The sequence below is a fragment of the Antechinus flavipes genome, chromosome 3 (assembly GCF_016432865.1).
Source record: "Antechinus flavipes isolate AdamAnt ecotype Samford, QLD, Australia chromosome 3, AdamAnt_v2, whole genome shotgun sequence".
NCBI classification, from domain to species: Eukaryota; Metazoa; Chordata; class Mammalia; order Dasyuromorphia; family Dasyuridae; genus Antechinus; species Antechinus flavipes.
In genome coordinates this window covers 588,153,571-588,170,713 of record NC_067400.1, presented here as the reverse complement: position 1 = coordinate 588,170,713, position 17,143 = coordinate 588,153,571, and the positions used below count along the sequence as shown (strand labels likewise).

The following is a 17,143-nucleotide window of genomic DNA, read 5'->3' as shown; positions in this document are numbered from 1 at the left end:
TTCAGCATCTAAAGGATTCAATGATGCTACAGGGTTTTGGATTTTGTGGTTTTAGATCCCCTGTGCCATCACTCCCAATGAATATTCATTTCTCATTCATTTGTTCAGCTAACTCAAGAAGGGACCCTAAACACAGTACTGGAGAGATGGAAGAGAGAGAAGTAGGTCAGCCTGTAACAGAGAATGTCAGAGTGGGAGGGCCCTTAGAACCCAGGAGATCAGAGCTGGGAGGGGCCTTAGAACCCGGGAGGTCAGAGCTGGGAGGGCCCTTAGAACCCAGGATGTCAGAACAGAGAAGGCTGTTAGAATGTAAGCTTTGGGAGGGTAGGACCTGCTCTTTGTTTCTGCCTTTACTTGTTAATGTTCAGTTAATATGGTCTGTTGAATTACCAAATAAGTAAATAAACAAGCAGCTCCCAGTAGTCTATAGGAAGGCCCCTCCAGCTAAGGCAGCCAGGGGACTCAATGGAGAAGGAGCTGGAGCTGTGTCAGGAAGGCCGGGGTTCATTTTTATCCCAAGCACTAGGTGCGTGATCCTGGTCGAGTCATTTTTAACCTAACATCTGTCAGGCCTTCGCTCTGTGCCGGCACATTGTTCTCTTGCACATCTGTGGGATGGGACAAACACAGCTCCTACCTCCACAGAGACAATGAGCTGACAGTTGTCAAGCTCTTTGTAGGCTTTCCGATGCTGTACAAATCCTGGCCGCCGTTATTGTTGTTCCCTCATCCTCCCCGCTGACAGCCTTACTAGACCCTTCCCGTGGGTAGTTGGAGGAGACCCGTGGCTACCTGGGACAGGTCCCTGCCATCAGCGAGTGCCCCAGAGCGAGTAGGGAAGAAATCGCCACGACGGAGGAATTCTCTGTAGGAATCGATGGGTGTATCTGAAGTTCTAGCAGGGACTAGGGTTAATCCTGTGGGGAACAGGAGTGGATTCTCTGCCCACCTAGCCCCCGCCCAGGGCAGTTCTTAGCTACGGGAGAAATCAGTACTCATGGTGACTTTCCATCAGTACTCATGGTGACTTTCCATCCTTTTTGTCTTTCTCAGGCCTGTCAACCACAGGTAGGTGGGCCCGGGTCCTGGTGCTCACGAGGGGTTTGTGCAGTTCTAGGGCTGGGGCCCGGGGCTGGCCTTGCCTGGTGCTTCTGACTGAGCTGAATGTTGGTGTGGGGGCTGCCACGGGGGCTGCATGGTGTGTGACGGAGCTGCAAAGGCGGAGGGGGCGATGCTCAAAGGCGGGGCCGGCTGCCCTGCGTGACCCTCCCCTTTCTTCCGCAGGGGCCAGCTGGAGATCAGCAGCCTGGTCCCCCTGGGCCCGAAATACGTGGTGAAGTGGAACACAGCCCTGCCCCAGGTGCAAGTGATGGAAGTGGGCCAGGAGGGCGGCACCTACGACAAGGACAACGTCGTCATTCAGAACGCCGGCGCCAAGAAGTCTTCCCCAGCCAGCCAGGCCCACAGTGAGTGCCTCGTGTCTCCTCCTCCCCAGCCCAACTCCAGGGTCCCCCGCTCTCCCCCCCCCAGCTTCCGGAACGTCACACACTGAATAATGAAGAGGACAGAGGTCCTGACAGGAACACAGACTCAGCTCTGCGGGTCAGGACCAAGGGCGGAGCTCGGGCTTCCAGTCATCTCTGGGCTCTCTGTCATCTCCCGGGCTATGGTGGCCTATTGGCTGGCAAAGCCAGCCCTCACCATTTCCCACCTTTTCTTAGTTCTGACTGCCTCTTCCTTTTGTGAATCCGGCTTTCTGACAGCTGAATTCCCTTTGCTTAGTCAGGGGTCCTCAAACTTTTTAAATGGGGGGCCAGTTCACTGTCCCTCGGACTGTTGGAGGCCGGACTGTAGTAAAAACAAAGACTTTGTTTTATGGGCCTTTAAATAAAGAAACTTCATAGCCCTGGGTGAGGGGGATAAACGTCCTCAACTGCTGCATCTAGCCGGCTGGCCGTAGTTTGAGGACCTCTGGTAGATCATTATCCATCTGCCCCACCTCTTATACAGGATCTCCCGAGACATGTTTTTGGGGCCTCATTTCTTTTTATTAAATATACTTCCTTGGTGATGTAATCATTTCTTCCTTCTTTTCTTCTTCCTTCCTTCTTCCCTCCCTCCCTTCCCCTCTCTTTATTTCTTTCTCTCTTTTTCCTTCTTTCTTTCTTTGTTTTTTTCTCTTTCTCCCTCCATCTCTCTCCTTCTCTTTCTCCCTCCCTTCCTTCCTCCCTCCTTCTTCCTTCCTTCCTTCCTTCTTTCCTTCCTCCCTTCCTTCTTCCTTCCTCCTTCCTTCCTCCTTCTTCCTTCCTTCCTTCCTCCCTCTCTTCCTTCCTCTCTTCCTTCCTTCCTTCCTTCCTTCCTTCCTTCTTTCCTTCCTTCCTTCCTTCCTTCTTCTCTTCCTTCCTCCCTTCCTCCCTTCCTTCCTCCCTGCCTCCCTTCCTTCCTCCCTTCCTCCCTTCCTTCCTCCCTTCCTCCCTTCCTTCCTCCCTTCCTCCCTGCCTCCCTCCCTCCCTTCCTTCTTCTCTTCCTTCCTCCCTTATTATCTTTTTCTTTCTTCCCTTCATGTCTCTGTCTCTCCCTCCCTTCCCCCTACCCCCTCTCTCTTTCCCTTTTCTTTCTTCTTCTGTCTGTGTCTCTCTGTCTTCCTCCTTCTCTTATTCCTTCCTTCCCACCTCTGTTGCTCATATAAATGTCTATATAATTATTATATATACATACACATATATCTAAAAGTATAGAAATAAAATCTCCAACCAAATCTTTCTGCTGGATTCAATTTTAGCATCTGCCTACTAATCCTTCACCTGAACATTCTAATAGAGCCTCAGACTATGGGAGCTCATCAAACTGAGTTCCTCATCTTTCCCCTTAAACCTGCTTCCCTTCTAACTTCTCAGTGTCAAAGCTGACACCATTATCCCAGTCTCCCAGACATATCACCTCAGAGTTATCTTGGATTTTCCCTCCTCCTCAGCTCTATATCACTTCAGTTGTCATGTCTATTTTTTCTTTTAAATATTTATTTTTTCCAATTATACATAAAAACAATGTTTAACATTCATTTTTAATATATTTATACAATTATCTTTTAAAAAATTATTATAGCTTTTTATTTACAAGTTATATGCATGAGTAATTTTTCAAAACTGACAATCGCCAAACCTTTTGTTCCAATTTTTCCCCACTTCCTCCCACCCTCTCCCCCAGATGGCAGGTTGACCAATACATAACATTCATTTTTAAGTGAAATTTTGACTTCCAAATGTTTTCCTTCCCATCTTCTCTTTCCTTTTCCCTAAGATAGTAAGCAAGTTCATATATTTTATATATGTGCAATCAGGTCATGTCTTTTTTTAAAAATAATTTGAGTTTCAAAAAATAAGCAAATTTTTATTTTCATTTGTTGTTGGGTTGTTTGGTCATTTCAGTCGTGTCCAACTGTTCATGACTGCATTTGGAGTTTTCTTGACAAAGATACTAGAGGGGTTTGCCATTTCCTTCCTCACCTTATTTTACAGAGGAGGAAACTGAGGCAGACAGGGTGAAGTGACTTTCCCAGGGTCACACAGCTAGTGTTTGAAACTGGATTTGAACTCAGATTATTCTATCTCCAGATCTGGGTTCTATCCCCTTTGCCATCCAGCTGCCCCTCATTTTCATTGACTTAATTGAAAAAAAGAAAAGAAAAACCAAAACCTCTTAGCAAATTTGCCCAGTCAAACAAACCATCCCCATGTTGGCCATGTCCAAAAATGGGCGTTTCCTTCTGCCTCCTTCTGCCTCGCGTGTCTCTATTGCGAGTCCATTTTGGAGTAGCTGGCTTTGTCTTTACTGGTCGTCCGGGATCGTGCCGGGTCATTTTGGTGACCATAGTCTTTTTGTCTTTCACAGCTGTTTGTCTTTGCAGCATTTTGTCTTATTATAAAACTTTTTTCTGCAGCCTCCAATCTCACTTTGTTGATTCTGCCTAGGAAACCTCTTGTCAGGGTCCCTTGGTCCATTGTCATTCCTGTGACCGTTCTATGGTCTCCTGATCGGTCTCCTCATCTCCCTTCTTTCTCTTGTCCAGTCCATGCTCTGGAGCTGCCAGATTAGTGCTTTTGAGCTGCAAATTCCCTCCTCCAAACCTCAAGCTATTATCTATCTGTTGTCTGTAGATTAAATGGAAACCCAGTTATATGTTGTACCTTTCCCACGTTTGGCCCCTTAGAGAACAGGAGCTCTCTGGGGACAGAAACGCCTTTAAGTCTGTCTTTTACCCCCAGTGAGGAGCGTAGACTGAGTGTGGCACATAGTAGGTGCTTAATGTGTGTTTGTGGGATTGATTATAATACTTACAGTTCCTTCTTCTGGGGTTCTTGGCAATGACCATGTTCTGTTAATTGTCAAATGCTTCAAGAATGTGAGTTGTTATGATTTTTGTAACTGCGCTGAAGGCCATCTCTTTACCCGCCACCCAACCTTGTCTTTCCTGCAGCTGGGTGGCTCAATGGATAGAGCTTTGCACTTGGGGGTCTGGAAGACCTGAATTTGAATCCTGATTCATATTTTAGCCTTCATTATCCTCAGCCTCAGTTTCCTTCTCTATAAAATGGGAGTAATAATAATAGTCTCTATCACAAAGTTGTCTGAGGATCAAATGAAATAATATGTGTAAAAGGCTTTGGGAGCCATTGTGTTATATGTCTGTTAATGATTATCTATAGTGTTGTGAGCAGCTGTCTTTAATATAATAATTTCCATTATTATCCTCACAATGGCCCTGTGAGAACAATAAATGATTGAAAGAGTCTCGGTAAATACTCAGCTCACCAGCCTTATGATTTTTTTTGAAGGGGGAAGAGGAGAGATACAAAGTAAAATCCCCTTTGTCGCATTATGGCAGAGTGAATAGAGAGCTGGTCCCAGAGTTGGGGAAACTTCCTTCCCTTGACACACACTGACTGTGTGATCCCAAATAAATCCCTTACCCTTTCCTGGGCAACTCTGAGATGAGAAGGTGAAGAGCAGGGGCCAGCCTGTACTGGTAAAAGGAGTTTTATTACTGAGTTCCTTCTACTACTACCTATTTTTAAAAAAATCCATAGCCTCTCCCCTAATAGAATCATTGAAACTTGGCCTGTGATATCCTCTACATGGGAGCATTCTCTCCTGTGATCTTAATAGCAGCCCTTTTTAAGCTACTTGGGGCAGGAATGATTACCCCCATTTTCTAGAGGAGTAAATTGAGGCTCAGAGAAGGAAAATGCTTTACTTATGATAATGTAATTCACGACAGACCCAAGATTCTGAAGCTTTTCCCAGAGCTTTTTCTACTTCTCCTAGGTGGGCCCCACTAAGCACAGGGCTCTCAGATGATGTGATGGGCACCATCCTCTCCAGGGAGAGTCCACCTGTGGAGGGGTGCTCATCCCAGTACCACCCCATCCTCAGGCAGAAGGAGGGGGTCTGTTCTGACCTTTCCACTGGGGAGAGGGCTAGGTCTGGGGGAAGCAGTTGGTGGGGGTTGCCTCTCTCTGCCTGCCCTGGGTGGAGCCATTCTGGGAATTTGGAAGGAGCCCTTATCCCAGGTGCCCTCTCGGTGGAGGCTGTCTTGGCCCCTTCAGGAAATTCCTCTCTTCCTGGCTCCTCTTTCATTTAATAGAGCAACTGGATCGATGGGATGCATCGTGCTCGGGCTCTGTTTTATGCTTCTCTCTTCAAAGAAGCTGCTTTGGAGGGGCTCCTCTTCCTTTCTCCCTCCCTTTCTTTCTCCTCTCTATCAAATACCTCCCTTCAAAGAAGCTCCCTGGCCCATCGGTTTTTCCCACCCACTTGGGGGCTGCTCATTAGCGGCCCTCCTTCTCAGCAGCCTGTCTCCCCGAATATCTGCTTCATCCCCATGGGAATCCCCTCTGCTCACTCTCAGTCACGGCCCTTTTCTCTTATACTGGGAACCCTCCCACCCCCCGGGATCTCCCTGGAAGCAGCCAGTGGAGCAAGCTGGGTTTGACGAGGATGATGAAGATGATGGCTAATATTCGGAGAGGAAGTGATCGACTGACACAAACTAGCTGCGTGACCTTGAGTGACAGCCTATCAGTCATCTCTAAGCCTTTAAGCTCTGGAAGAGTGGCAGATCTGTACTGGTGGGGGTTCTTTCATACTAGAAGTCCCTTACTCTAACAGAAAAATCGAGAACTCTGGCCAAATCATATTTCTACGCACAAACACAATTATATACACACACATGTAATAACCAACATGATTATATACATATGTATGTAACACACAAAACACGATTATTTACATATGTATATAATCTCTTACATGTGTTCAGTATGTCATGCTTTCATGATCTTTACTCCTTTGAGTCTTTCCATTTATAGCTAGTTTTTTAACTATTTTAAGTTGTATATGGGTATTTGGAGTTTTCTTGGCAAATATGTTGGAGTGGTTTGCCGTTTCTTTCTCCAGCTTATTTTTATTTATTTTTATTAATTAATTTATTTATTTGCTGAGGCAATTGGGGTTAGGTGACTTGCCCAGAGTCACACAGCTAGGAAGTCTTAAGTGTCTGAGGCTGGATTTGAACTCAGGTCCTCCTGACTTCAGGGCTGGGGCTTTATCCACTGCATCACCTAGCCATCACTTCTCTAGCTTATTTTACAGATGAGGAAATTGAGGTAAGCAAGCTTAAGTGACTTGCCTAAGGTCACACAGTAAGTGTTTTATAGGACACTCAGGCCTTCCTAACTCCAGCTTTGGAACTCTATCCACTGCTAGAAGAGAACTTGAAGGCCATCTAGTTCAAAGCTTCTTAAACTTTGGATTGTAGCCCCCATGTGAGATCTCATAACTATATCTGGAGATCATGATATTATGATTTGTCATCAGTAAAGGTTTGATTTGTATACTTGAGGGTATGTAAAAATTTCTCTGTCAAAAAGGGGTGATCAGTGGAAAAAGTATAAGAAGCCCTAATTGAGTCCAGTGCTATTGTTATATAGAAGAGGAAACTGAGACACAGCAAAGCTAAGTGATTTGCCCTGATTTCATACTAGTACTATATGTCAGAGGTGGGATTTGAATCCAGAGCCTCAGAACCAGTGCCCTTGCCCCTATACCACAAAAGCTCTTTCAGGGAGGTAGAACAGGGAAGCAAGCATTGGATTTGGACTTCAAAGACCTGGATTTGAATCCTGGCTCTGCTATTTATGATTTGTTTCAGGGTGGTCAAGTGCCTTTCTGCATCTGGATCTCAGTTTCTTCATGTGTAAAATAAGGAGATTGGACTAGATTACCTCCAAGATTACGATTTCATCCATGCTTTATGATTCCCATTTTACAGATCACTTTTCAGTCGAGGAAGCTTGAGCTGGGAGAAATGATGACCCCAGAGTCACCCATTTGGGCACATTTGCCATATTAGTGGCGGGGGCACTATTGGGACAGTGTGCTTTAGACTCTTGAGACAGTGCTAATAATCTGTGGCCTGGCAAGCTTAATGGCTTCCAGAGACTGCCTACACCTTAGGGATGACCCCAAACATCTTCTTTCCTTTATTTTGCCCTCACCCAAAATGCCTCTGGGAAAGCCACATTAGTAGATGTCTGGTCAAAGAATATAGACACACTCTGGGCTGTCTGCTATCTTGCTGTTGCTCATCAGCTTGTTCATCCTCATTCATATGGCCTTCTACCTGTGCAGTGTGAATAAGTGAATTATTTTGCTTTTTTTTACCTTCATAATCTTAGCCTCTGTCTGAGTTATCTGTCTTCTCTTTCCCAGACAAGGTGTACCTCGGGCCCCCTCGCCTCTTCCAGGAGCTGCAGGATTTGCAGAAGGACCTGGCTGTGGTTGAACAGATCACCCTGCTTATCAGCACCCTTCATGGCACCTATCAGGTACCCAGCTATCAGACAGGGCCCCTTATCCTTGCTCAGTATGGGCTGGGATTCATGGGAGCTAATTCTGTCTGTGGTTTAGGAGCTGTGTGTCCATGCTCTTGGAGGTATCTCGGGGCTGTCTGCTGTGATAGATAACCTCACAAGCACCTGGAAATTGGAGGTGAAGCTTCCACGATAGGTCAAGGCATTGATTATGATGAACTAGACCAAACATCATAATCTCAGAAAAGTGATCTTTCTTTTATGTGCTCTGTTCTTAGAACATTGCTCTGGCTGGGACAGTACTGGTCATAATCATCATTATCATCAGCATCTTCACCATGTACCATTTCTATTGTATTTTCCATATTTTATCTCATTCATTCCCCTAACAACTCTGCCTGCTACTCTATTATCCTCTTTTTTTGCAAATGAAGAATATGAGCTGAAATGACTAGCCACAGCTGGCGTTTGAGTGCATAGAGTCAGCTCAGGTCTCCCTTACTCCAAGCCCTGTATTCCATCTGCTGTACCACCTAGGTGTCAGGAAGTCAGTCACTTAGTCAGGTAGCATTTATTAAGCTATACTGAGTGCAAAGCATAATGCTAAGTGCTGGTAATGCCAAAAAAAAAAAAAGCAAAACCAAGGTCTCTTTCTTCAATGATCTCACATTTTAATGGGGAGACAGCAAAATAGGTACATATCCACATTGTAAATGGAAGGTAGTCTCAGAGCAAAGAGAGTTGTATCAGAGACCTTCCCTCCCAGCAAGCGGTATCTTATCAATAGTGTCCTTGGAACTGGGCCAGTCACAAAATCCCTCTTTAACTTGGAGGAATCTTAACTTTTGCTCTAGAGACTTAGCTTCCTTTTTCATTCTATCCCAGCCAGAATTCCTTAACTGTACCTCCTCCTTTATAACCCAGCTTCTTAAACTGTGGCTAATAACCCCATATGCAGTCTCATAATTGAATGTGGGGGTTGTGAAATTATGATTTATTATCAGTAAAGGTTTGATTTATATACCTATTTTATATATCTGTATACTTCAGGTCTATCTATCCTGTATGCTCTGAGAAATAAAAAATTTCTCAGATGAAAAGAGGTTCACAAGTGGAAAAAGTTTGAAGACCCCATATGGGATCTCATAACTGAATGTGGGGGCTGTGAAGTTATGATTTATTATCAGTAAATGTTTGATTTATATACCTGTTTTTTATATCTATATACTTGAGGTATATACATCCTGTGTGCCCTGTATATCTAAAAAAGGTTACAAATAGAAAAAGTTTAAAGATCCCCATATGGGATCTCATAACTGAATGTAGGGGTTGTGAAATTATGATTTCTTATCAGTAAATGTTTGATTTATATACCTATTTTTTACATCTATATGCCTGATATCTGTCTATCCTGTATGCTTTGTATATCCAATAAAAATTTCTCAGGTGAAAAGTGGTCACAAGTGGAGAAAGTTTAAGGGCTACTTGATCTATATAGTAACGTCAAGGATCAACTTAGTGCTAGGTTGTCCTGTTGAAAGTGGAAACTCCTATGATTCCCTTCCTTCCCACTTTCCTCCACTGTGGGAGGAGTCCAGGATAGGATGCCACCATGGTTGCTTTTAGGAAAGCTGACAGATTTGATCCTCACCTAATCAACCCCAACTAGGTAACACTATGTACCCTTTTCACACAGAATTTGAACATGACAGTGGCTCAAGATTGGTGCCTTGCCTTACAAAGGCTGATGAGGGTGAAGGAAGAGGAAATCCATTCTGCTAATAAGTGTCGTCTCCGTCTCCTGCTCCCTGGAAAGCCAGATAAGTGAGTAAAGAGTTTGAGCGGGAAAGTGGTTTTCAATTTAATTCTGTTTAGCCAAGATTTATTAATTCATTTGTCCCACAAGTATTTGTTAAGTACTTATTTGTCCAACAAGCATTTATTACGCACCTGCTCTGTACAAGACACTATGCTGGGTGCTACAGACATAGAGGCAAAAATAAAAGGGTTTGCCCATGAGGAACTTAGTACATTCAACTGAAGGAAATAGCATTATTTAGATATACCTACAGGGTATTTACAAAGTAGTTATACAAGGTATATTCCAATGCAAACAGTGTAAGTACACAGCTGTTAATTATTTATTTATCAATTGATCAGGGCTGGCTTTTGCTTCCGAGCTGAGACTCTGTGTCTGGCTGGACTCCAGCTTGGAGCAGTATCCTTGAGGTTTTTCAGGTGATATGAATGGGGAAAAGGGAAGCAGGCACCTGGGAGTCATCCTGTTCTCTGTCTCACCCTGGAAGAAAATAGCTACATTTCTAGATTTTGTCACAACAACCCCATGATGCCCTGTTTTTTAAAAACTAAATTTAACAATCATCAATAAATACAAACATTTTAATACATCAAGAGAATTGTATGCATCACGAACAGTTATTTATCTTTTATATTTGCATATTTCACATTTAATGTGGAAGTTCTAACATTGCTTATGCTTGTCTGTGTTCTTTTGAACTACCTTTTCTCTGTTGTTAATTTTTAATGGGTTGTAGATAGTCTTTTTTCTTTATTGAAGTATTGGTATTACCATTCCCCCAAATTGCCCTTCCTCTCAGCCCAGATGATAACCCTCCTCTGTAGCATCTAAGTTATTCATGGAAACCAAATCCATATGTTGGCCGTATCTGAAAAGTCTGGGCCATCACTTTGCTGCCACTGATTGAGGAAAAGAGTTAAACAAGTTGTGGGACATGAATATAAGAGATTATGAAAATGAAAAGTATTGGAAGATTTACATGAACTGATCCAAACTTCAATGAGAGACATGTTTCAGTGCCAGCTTTAGGGTCATCCCAATTAACTATTTTGGTCAGAGTTGCTTTCAGGTGGCTTTCTTTACACTAAAGAAATCATCGAATCAGTTGTTCCCCAGGTTCTACTTACTTCATTTTGCCTAAGTTCATATAAGTTCTCCATATGTGTCTGAATCTCTCCCATTTGTCCTTTCTGGTGGGACAATGATATTCTCATTCACATACACATACACACACACATACATGCCACAATTTATTCAGCCATTCCTCAATTGATAATCACCATGTGATTTTTAGTCTTTGTCCCAACAAAACATGCTTCTATAAGTAGCTTTGTACCTATGAATGATTTCTTTTTTTTTTTTAATCTTTCTGGGATATTGGATTAGTTCTATTTTTCCATGTGAAAACTGAACCTCAAAGAATAACTACCTAGTTTGCCCAAGGTCATAAGTTAGTGATATTAGGCTGAGATTTGCCCTCATTTTCTTTGGTTCACTGGTCTTTTCATTATACTGTATCAGCTTTCTTTTTCCTTTAAAATCTTTGTTCATATCTTTCATTAAAAAAATTTTATTGGTATCTTTGGTTTTTGATCATTACATTTTCCAATCTATCTGTCCCCTCTCTCCAAGAGAATTGCTTTTTATATATAAGTGAGAACCTAAATCAGCAAATTTAGCCATAGATGACCTTATATGCAGAACTCAATAACCATAGTCCTACACTTCTGCAAAGAAGGAAAGAAGATTCATTCTTATAGCTCTTCTTTGTGACCAAACTAATCCAATTTGACTTCATTGGCTTTGGTTTTGATTGGTTTGTTGTTATTCCTTCCATATATATTGTTATGGTCATAATTTATATTGGTTTCTGATTTTATTTTACTTGTATACGTTCATAAAAGTCTTCCCATACTTTTCCATTTTCCCCATTTTCATATTCTCTCACTGTGTCATAGTATTTTTGTTACATTCATGTTCCACAATTTGTTTAGCCATATCCTCAATCAATGGGCAACTATCTTGTTTTTAATTCTTTTGTACTGCAAAAAATGCTTCTACAAATATTCTGGTGTATATCAGAATTTTTTTTTTTAATCTATGATTTCTTTGGGGACGTATTGACTAGCAGTGGAATCTTTCTGGGTTAAAGAGTATAGATATTTTTTTGCTCACTTTCTTATCTTAGATCCAAATTGCCTTCCAGCAAGGTTGGAACAATTCCCAGATATACCAGTGCCTTGCCTGTCTTTCCACAATGCCTCCAGAACTGACCGTTCTTATCTTTCGTCATCTTTGCCAACTTTCTGGATGGGAGGTGGAACCGCGGGGCTTTTTTATTTGAATTTCTCCCATTACAGTGATCCAGAGCCATACTTCATATGGTTGCTAATAGTTTATGTATTTTTTTTTCTTTTTGGCTCTGTTTATTCACATCCTTTGAGTGCCTAGCCATTGGAATATTATGTTGATTTTCTGCTATTCTTTTAATGTTCTTTTTTGATGTTCCGCTGGCATCTTTTAAAAGTCAGCCCTGCAGAAAGATGTACCTGGACATAGGATTAGGGCCTGAGCTAGTGGGGGCCCCTCTTTAAGAAGTATTAAGTGATAGATTAGAAGCATGGTGGGGGGGGGAGTTGGAGGTGAGGCTAAAGGTCAAGTATAGCCCAGGCCCATGATGTAGTGAAAATAGTATGTAAGATTGGAAATCAGGGGACCCAGGTTCTGGTTCTTTTATTACCTGGAGAAGTGATATGAGGGTAAATTTAGAAAGATCTGAGTTCAAATTCTGCCTCTGATGTCATTAATTATTCCTTAAAGTCAATTTCCTTATCTGTAAAATGGAGGCAATAAAGCCTTTAGTATAACTGTACTTTGCTAACACTAAAGAGCTCTCTACATATGCATTATTATTCTAGGAAGATATAAACTTCTTGATAATAGGAAAAGTTTCCCATTTGTCTTTTTATTCTCAGTACCTGGCAAAATGTTTTCTGTTTCCATTTTTTTTTTTGGAGAGGGGGAATCAAGACCCTTTATTTCATAAGTGTGAAGAACTACCAGTATGGAATCTCCCTCCACTGAGGGAGATTTAATAACTCATTTCTAACTTACCTGTCTTAGGAGGGGGAGGTACCTATAATGTCATATCATTTTGGGGAGCTCTATTGGGCAATGAGAGGTTTAGTGATTTTATTCATGGTCACACAACAAGTATGTTTCAGAGGCAAGACTTGACATTTGATTTTTCTTTTATTGCCTTGTAAATTGTTGACATTTTAAAAATGCTTGTTGAGATGAATTGAAGTGGCAAAGAATTGGAAATTGAGGGATACCCATTAATTGGGGAATGACTCAATAAGTTCTGGTATATGCTTGTGATGGAATATTATTGTGCTATAAGAAATGATGAGCAGGCAGATTTCAGAAAACCTGGGAAAGACTTACATGAACTGATGTTGAGAGAAGTGAGTAGAATCAGATCACTGTATATAGTAACAGCAAGATTTTATGATGATCGGTTTTGGTAGACTTAGCTTTTCTTAGGAGTATAATGATCCAAGACAAATCCAAAACACTCATGATAGAAAATGCTATCCACATCTGGAGAAAGAATTATGGAATCTGAATGCAGATACTATTTTCACTTTTTTTTGTTGTTTTTTTTCTTTCTTGTTTTTCCCTTTTGTTCTGATTCTTCTTTCACAACATGATGAATGTGGAAATATGTTTAAAATGATTGTACATGCATAACCTATATCAGATTGCTTGCTGTTTTGGGAAGAGGATGGAAAGGAAAAAGAGAGTGAAAAATTTGGAATTCAAAATCTTTAAAAATGAATGTTGGAAACTATTTTTATATGTAATTGAAAAAAAATACTATTAGGTAAAAAAAAAAGTTGTTTTCTAGATCTTAGTCTCCTTATGTCTTCAATGGGTTAATTTGATAGATGGGGAAGCCTGAGCCCCAGTTACTACTCTCCTTCATATTTAGAAAAGCTGTCTTATCTCAGGGGACTCAATCTGCTACAAGAATGACACTTGCCAAACTCACTGCCCCATGCCACCGTCTTCAGAGTAAAAAGAAAATGTAAAAATCCAAGGCGATCTCCCCAAAGGGAAGAGATATCACTCAGTGCATTGAAGGAAGAAAGAGGCTTATTCACATCTCTATTGTTCTCACTCTCCCTGCCAGGTCTGGCCGGCCCATCAGCTTCATGGTGGTTTTTATCACACCCAACCCCCTGAGCAAGATCTCCTGGGTGAACCGTCTACACTTGGCCAAAATTGGGCTCCGTGAGTAATCCAAGGGGGAACAAGACTCTAGGGAATGGGTGGGAGAAGATGATGTAGGGCACTGAGAAATTTGAGCCAATCAAAATACAAAAATGTACCAAACTTTGAGGATTTAGAAACAAAAATGTAATGGTTTCTATTCTCAAAAACTTTATGTTCTGTTGTGTGCATTCATAAGTATATGCGAGATAGATACAAGGAATTTTTGTTGTGTGTGGAAGGGACACTTTGCTAAGGGGATCAGGAAAGTTTTTCATGTAGAAGATGATGTTCGAACTGAGTTATGAAGCAAAAGAAGGGATTCTAAGATAGAGAGTTGAGGAGACAGTAGTGGGCAAAGGCTTGGCAATGGCAGATGGCTATCATGTATGAGGAATTTCTGGAAAGTCAGTTTGGCTGGACGCTTACAGGAGATCAATAATCACTGAAGGGAATGTTGGTCTGGGTAGTCACTGGGATGTGTGTGATCCATCAGATAATTAGGGGACAAGCCCTTTCTAGAGATAATGGTTACACTGGATTCCTGTGCTCAGAGGTAAGGATAGAGAATGAAGGTGGGTCAAGGTGGACTGAAAAATGACAAGTTGGTAAAGATGACAACATAGATGATTGGATGGGACATGCAAGGCGATTGTGGGTGTTTCTAAGTAGCTGAGCAGAAACCCAAAGCCAAGTCTTGTGGCTCCAGACTTGTGTTCTGTCCATTGGTCCAAAATAGTCTCAGAGAAACGTTCTCAAAATGGGTCTTAGAACATAGAATGTGTGCACTACAGGGGGGTCTAAGAACTGAGAATGTGAGAACTGAAAAGGAGCCTTAGAATAGAGAATCCTAGAGCTGGGAGAAGGACCTTAAAACATAGAATATCAAAATTTAAATAAACTTTGGAGACCACCCAGTCCATATTTCTCATTTTGCAAAGTAGAAAGTCCTCCTCAGCCTACATCATTTTGTTTGGTTTTAGATTTTTTAAAACTGATTTTGTTTGTTTTATATAATTTTCATTTCCAAATATATTCCTCTTTCCAGTTCTTCCCAGAATGCCATTCTCTGTTTAAAATAATTAAAAAGGGTAAAAAAGAGAAAATAGCAGTTTAGAAAAATTTACCATCACATATGTGATACTCCCTTTCCACAGAGGAGAAAGTTCCATTTTTCCATTTTGTCTTTGAGGCTGGTCTTGATCCTCATGTTCACCCGGTATTCTCTTTACTTTTGTTACTGTTCTTTCTATTTAAACTTTTGTCATTGCAAATTGTTTTTCTAGTCTTGTTCATTTACTTTGCATTGGTTCATGTGTCTTCTCTGATTTCTTCATATTTATTGTTTCACACAGTGCAGTAATATCCCATTATGTTCATACGCCACATTTTGTTTTGCCGTTTATTTCTCCGTCGACGGACACTTCCTTTGTTTCCAGCGCTGTGTTAGCCCCCAAAATGTCGCTATTAACATTGTGGTCTACGTGGGACTTTGCTCGCCATCTTTAATCTCCTTTGGGTTCATGTGCTTGACCCGCTTCTGCCTCAGAGGGATTCTTCTGTTGGGCCCAGGCTCTCGATGATGCAAAGGGGCTGCTTGAGAAAGGAGAGAGCGAGACTTTGAGGTTTGCCCCCATAGTGTGGGGGTTCCAAGGATATTGAAAGCAAAGCGACTTATCTTCCACAAAGCCAGGGTACCAAATCACAGGGCAGTGTCCCTCTGGCTTGGGCTCCTCCTGGGAAAGGGCAGATACCCCCAGGCCCAGAGATATAGCCTTGATCTCCTTCTCTGGGAAGGAATCCCTCCCCTTCCCCAAGTTGGTTCAGTTCTGGTTGCCCCAGGCCAGTACTGAGGCTCTGTTTGCATGCTAGCTTTAAAGGCTCTTTTAGGTTTTCCCCTGATAGGCCGGATGAAACGGGGCTTAGAGCCTGGTGACTGATGGGGACCAACCCAGTCCCGTCTCCTCTCCATTTCCTCTGAAGATGCTCCACTGCCTTATCTTTATGCTGTTCTGCTGCAGCAAAAGTTTTAATGGAAGGAAATTCATTTGAAATCTTATTTGAATGCATGAGTCCCCCTGGGGCTGGAATAATTTGCTTCTTTTATTTTGTTAGTTTGTTTTTATCTGCAGTGCCTGGTTATAGGGGAGGAGGAGGGGGGGAAGATTGGGGTGGAATAATATAAACCTGTTAGAAATAAAACACGTTAAAGACATTTCTGAATATAGAATTTTATTTCTTTTTATTTCTTTCTTTTTTTTTTTGTTCTGTTCTTCATGCATTCATGCCCCCTATGCCGACCATGTGATGTGGTTAGAGTCTAATACACTCCTGAGTGAGAATGAGAGAAAAAAAGAATCGCGTTTAAGGAGAGAGGAGACAGCTTAGTGTCACGGATGGTGTTGGATATGGTGTGAATTTGAAGTCCTGAATTTGAATCCTGCCTTTAACACGTACTGTCTGTGTAACTCTGGACAAGTCACTTAGCCTAAAATGTGTGTGTGATGCCTCTGAACAAAGAAGTGATTTTTGGTACAGCATCTCTGTGGAGCCTCCTCTGTGCTGAGCAGGAAGTAGAGGCAACATAGTCCATTTTACAAATGAGGACACTGAGGCACAGAAAGAGGAAATGACTAAGGACATGTGGGTGGCAAGGGCTGGCATTTAAACCCAGGACTTCTCCAAATCCAGCATTCTGTCTGCCACACCAGGATAGAGGGGGTGGAGGATGAAGGAGGCTAGGATGGTCTAGGGACGTTCTCAAGATGGAGAGAAAGATGTTTGGTCCCTGGGAGTACCAGCTCTCTTTTTTTGAGGCAAAATGGATTTTGAAGACACAAATTAAAGATTCAACAGGAGTTAAAAGGAATTTTCTAATTCTTAAAGGAGGCAACTATAGAACTTAAAACTACAAGTAAAGAATATTAATAATAATTAATATTTACATAACATAGAAGTGATTTTTGGTACAGCATCTCTGTGGAGCCTAAGCTGGGCTGAGCAGGAAGTTGCTATGGCCTGGGGTACAAAGAGGTAAGGGTCCTCTGAGCTAACCCTGCCACCCCATTTTAAAGATAAGACAACTAAGTTTCACTGGGGGAAACGATGTGCCCAACGGCTCCAGTCTTTCTACTGCATCACAAACCTTCATCTGGTTGTCTTTAGCCAGGAATCCGAG

The 17,143-nt window shown here is 42.1% G+C and overlaps 1 protein-coding gene and 1 long non-coding RNA gene across 6 annotated transcripts in view; one reads left to right on the top strand and one right to left on the bottom strand.

Annotated features, from left to right (window-relative positions):
* ARHGEF10L (Rho guanine nucleotide exchange factor 10 like) overlaps positions 1-17,143 on the top strand; it is a 221,426-nt gene that overhangs the window by 136,845 nt on the left and 67,438 nt on the right. For 3 of the 5 annotated variants that reach the window (XM_051988406.1, XM_051988402.1, XM_051988405.1), the window contains 5 exons: positions 1,054-1,068; positions 1,285-1,466; positions 7,771-7,886; positions 9,568-9,695; positions 13,886-13,986. In XM_051988406.1, the coding sequence (XP_051844366.1) occupies positions 1,054-1,068; positions 1,285-1,466; positions 7,771-7,886; positions 9,568-9,695; positions 13,886-13,986 (542 nt within the window). The remainder of the gene's footprint in view (positions 1-1,053; positions 1,069-1,284; positions 1,467-7,770; positions 7,887-9,567; positions 9,696-13,885; positions 13,987-17,143) is intronic. The other 2 variants (XM_051988404.1, XM_051988407.1) reach the window with 1 other exon arrangement.
* LOC127555806 (uncharacterized) overlaps positions 1-17,143 on the bottom strand; it is a 583,775-nt gene that overhangs the window by 536,891 nt on the left and 29,741 nt on the right. The gene's annotated exons all lie outside the window — the stretch shown is intronic.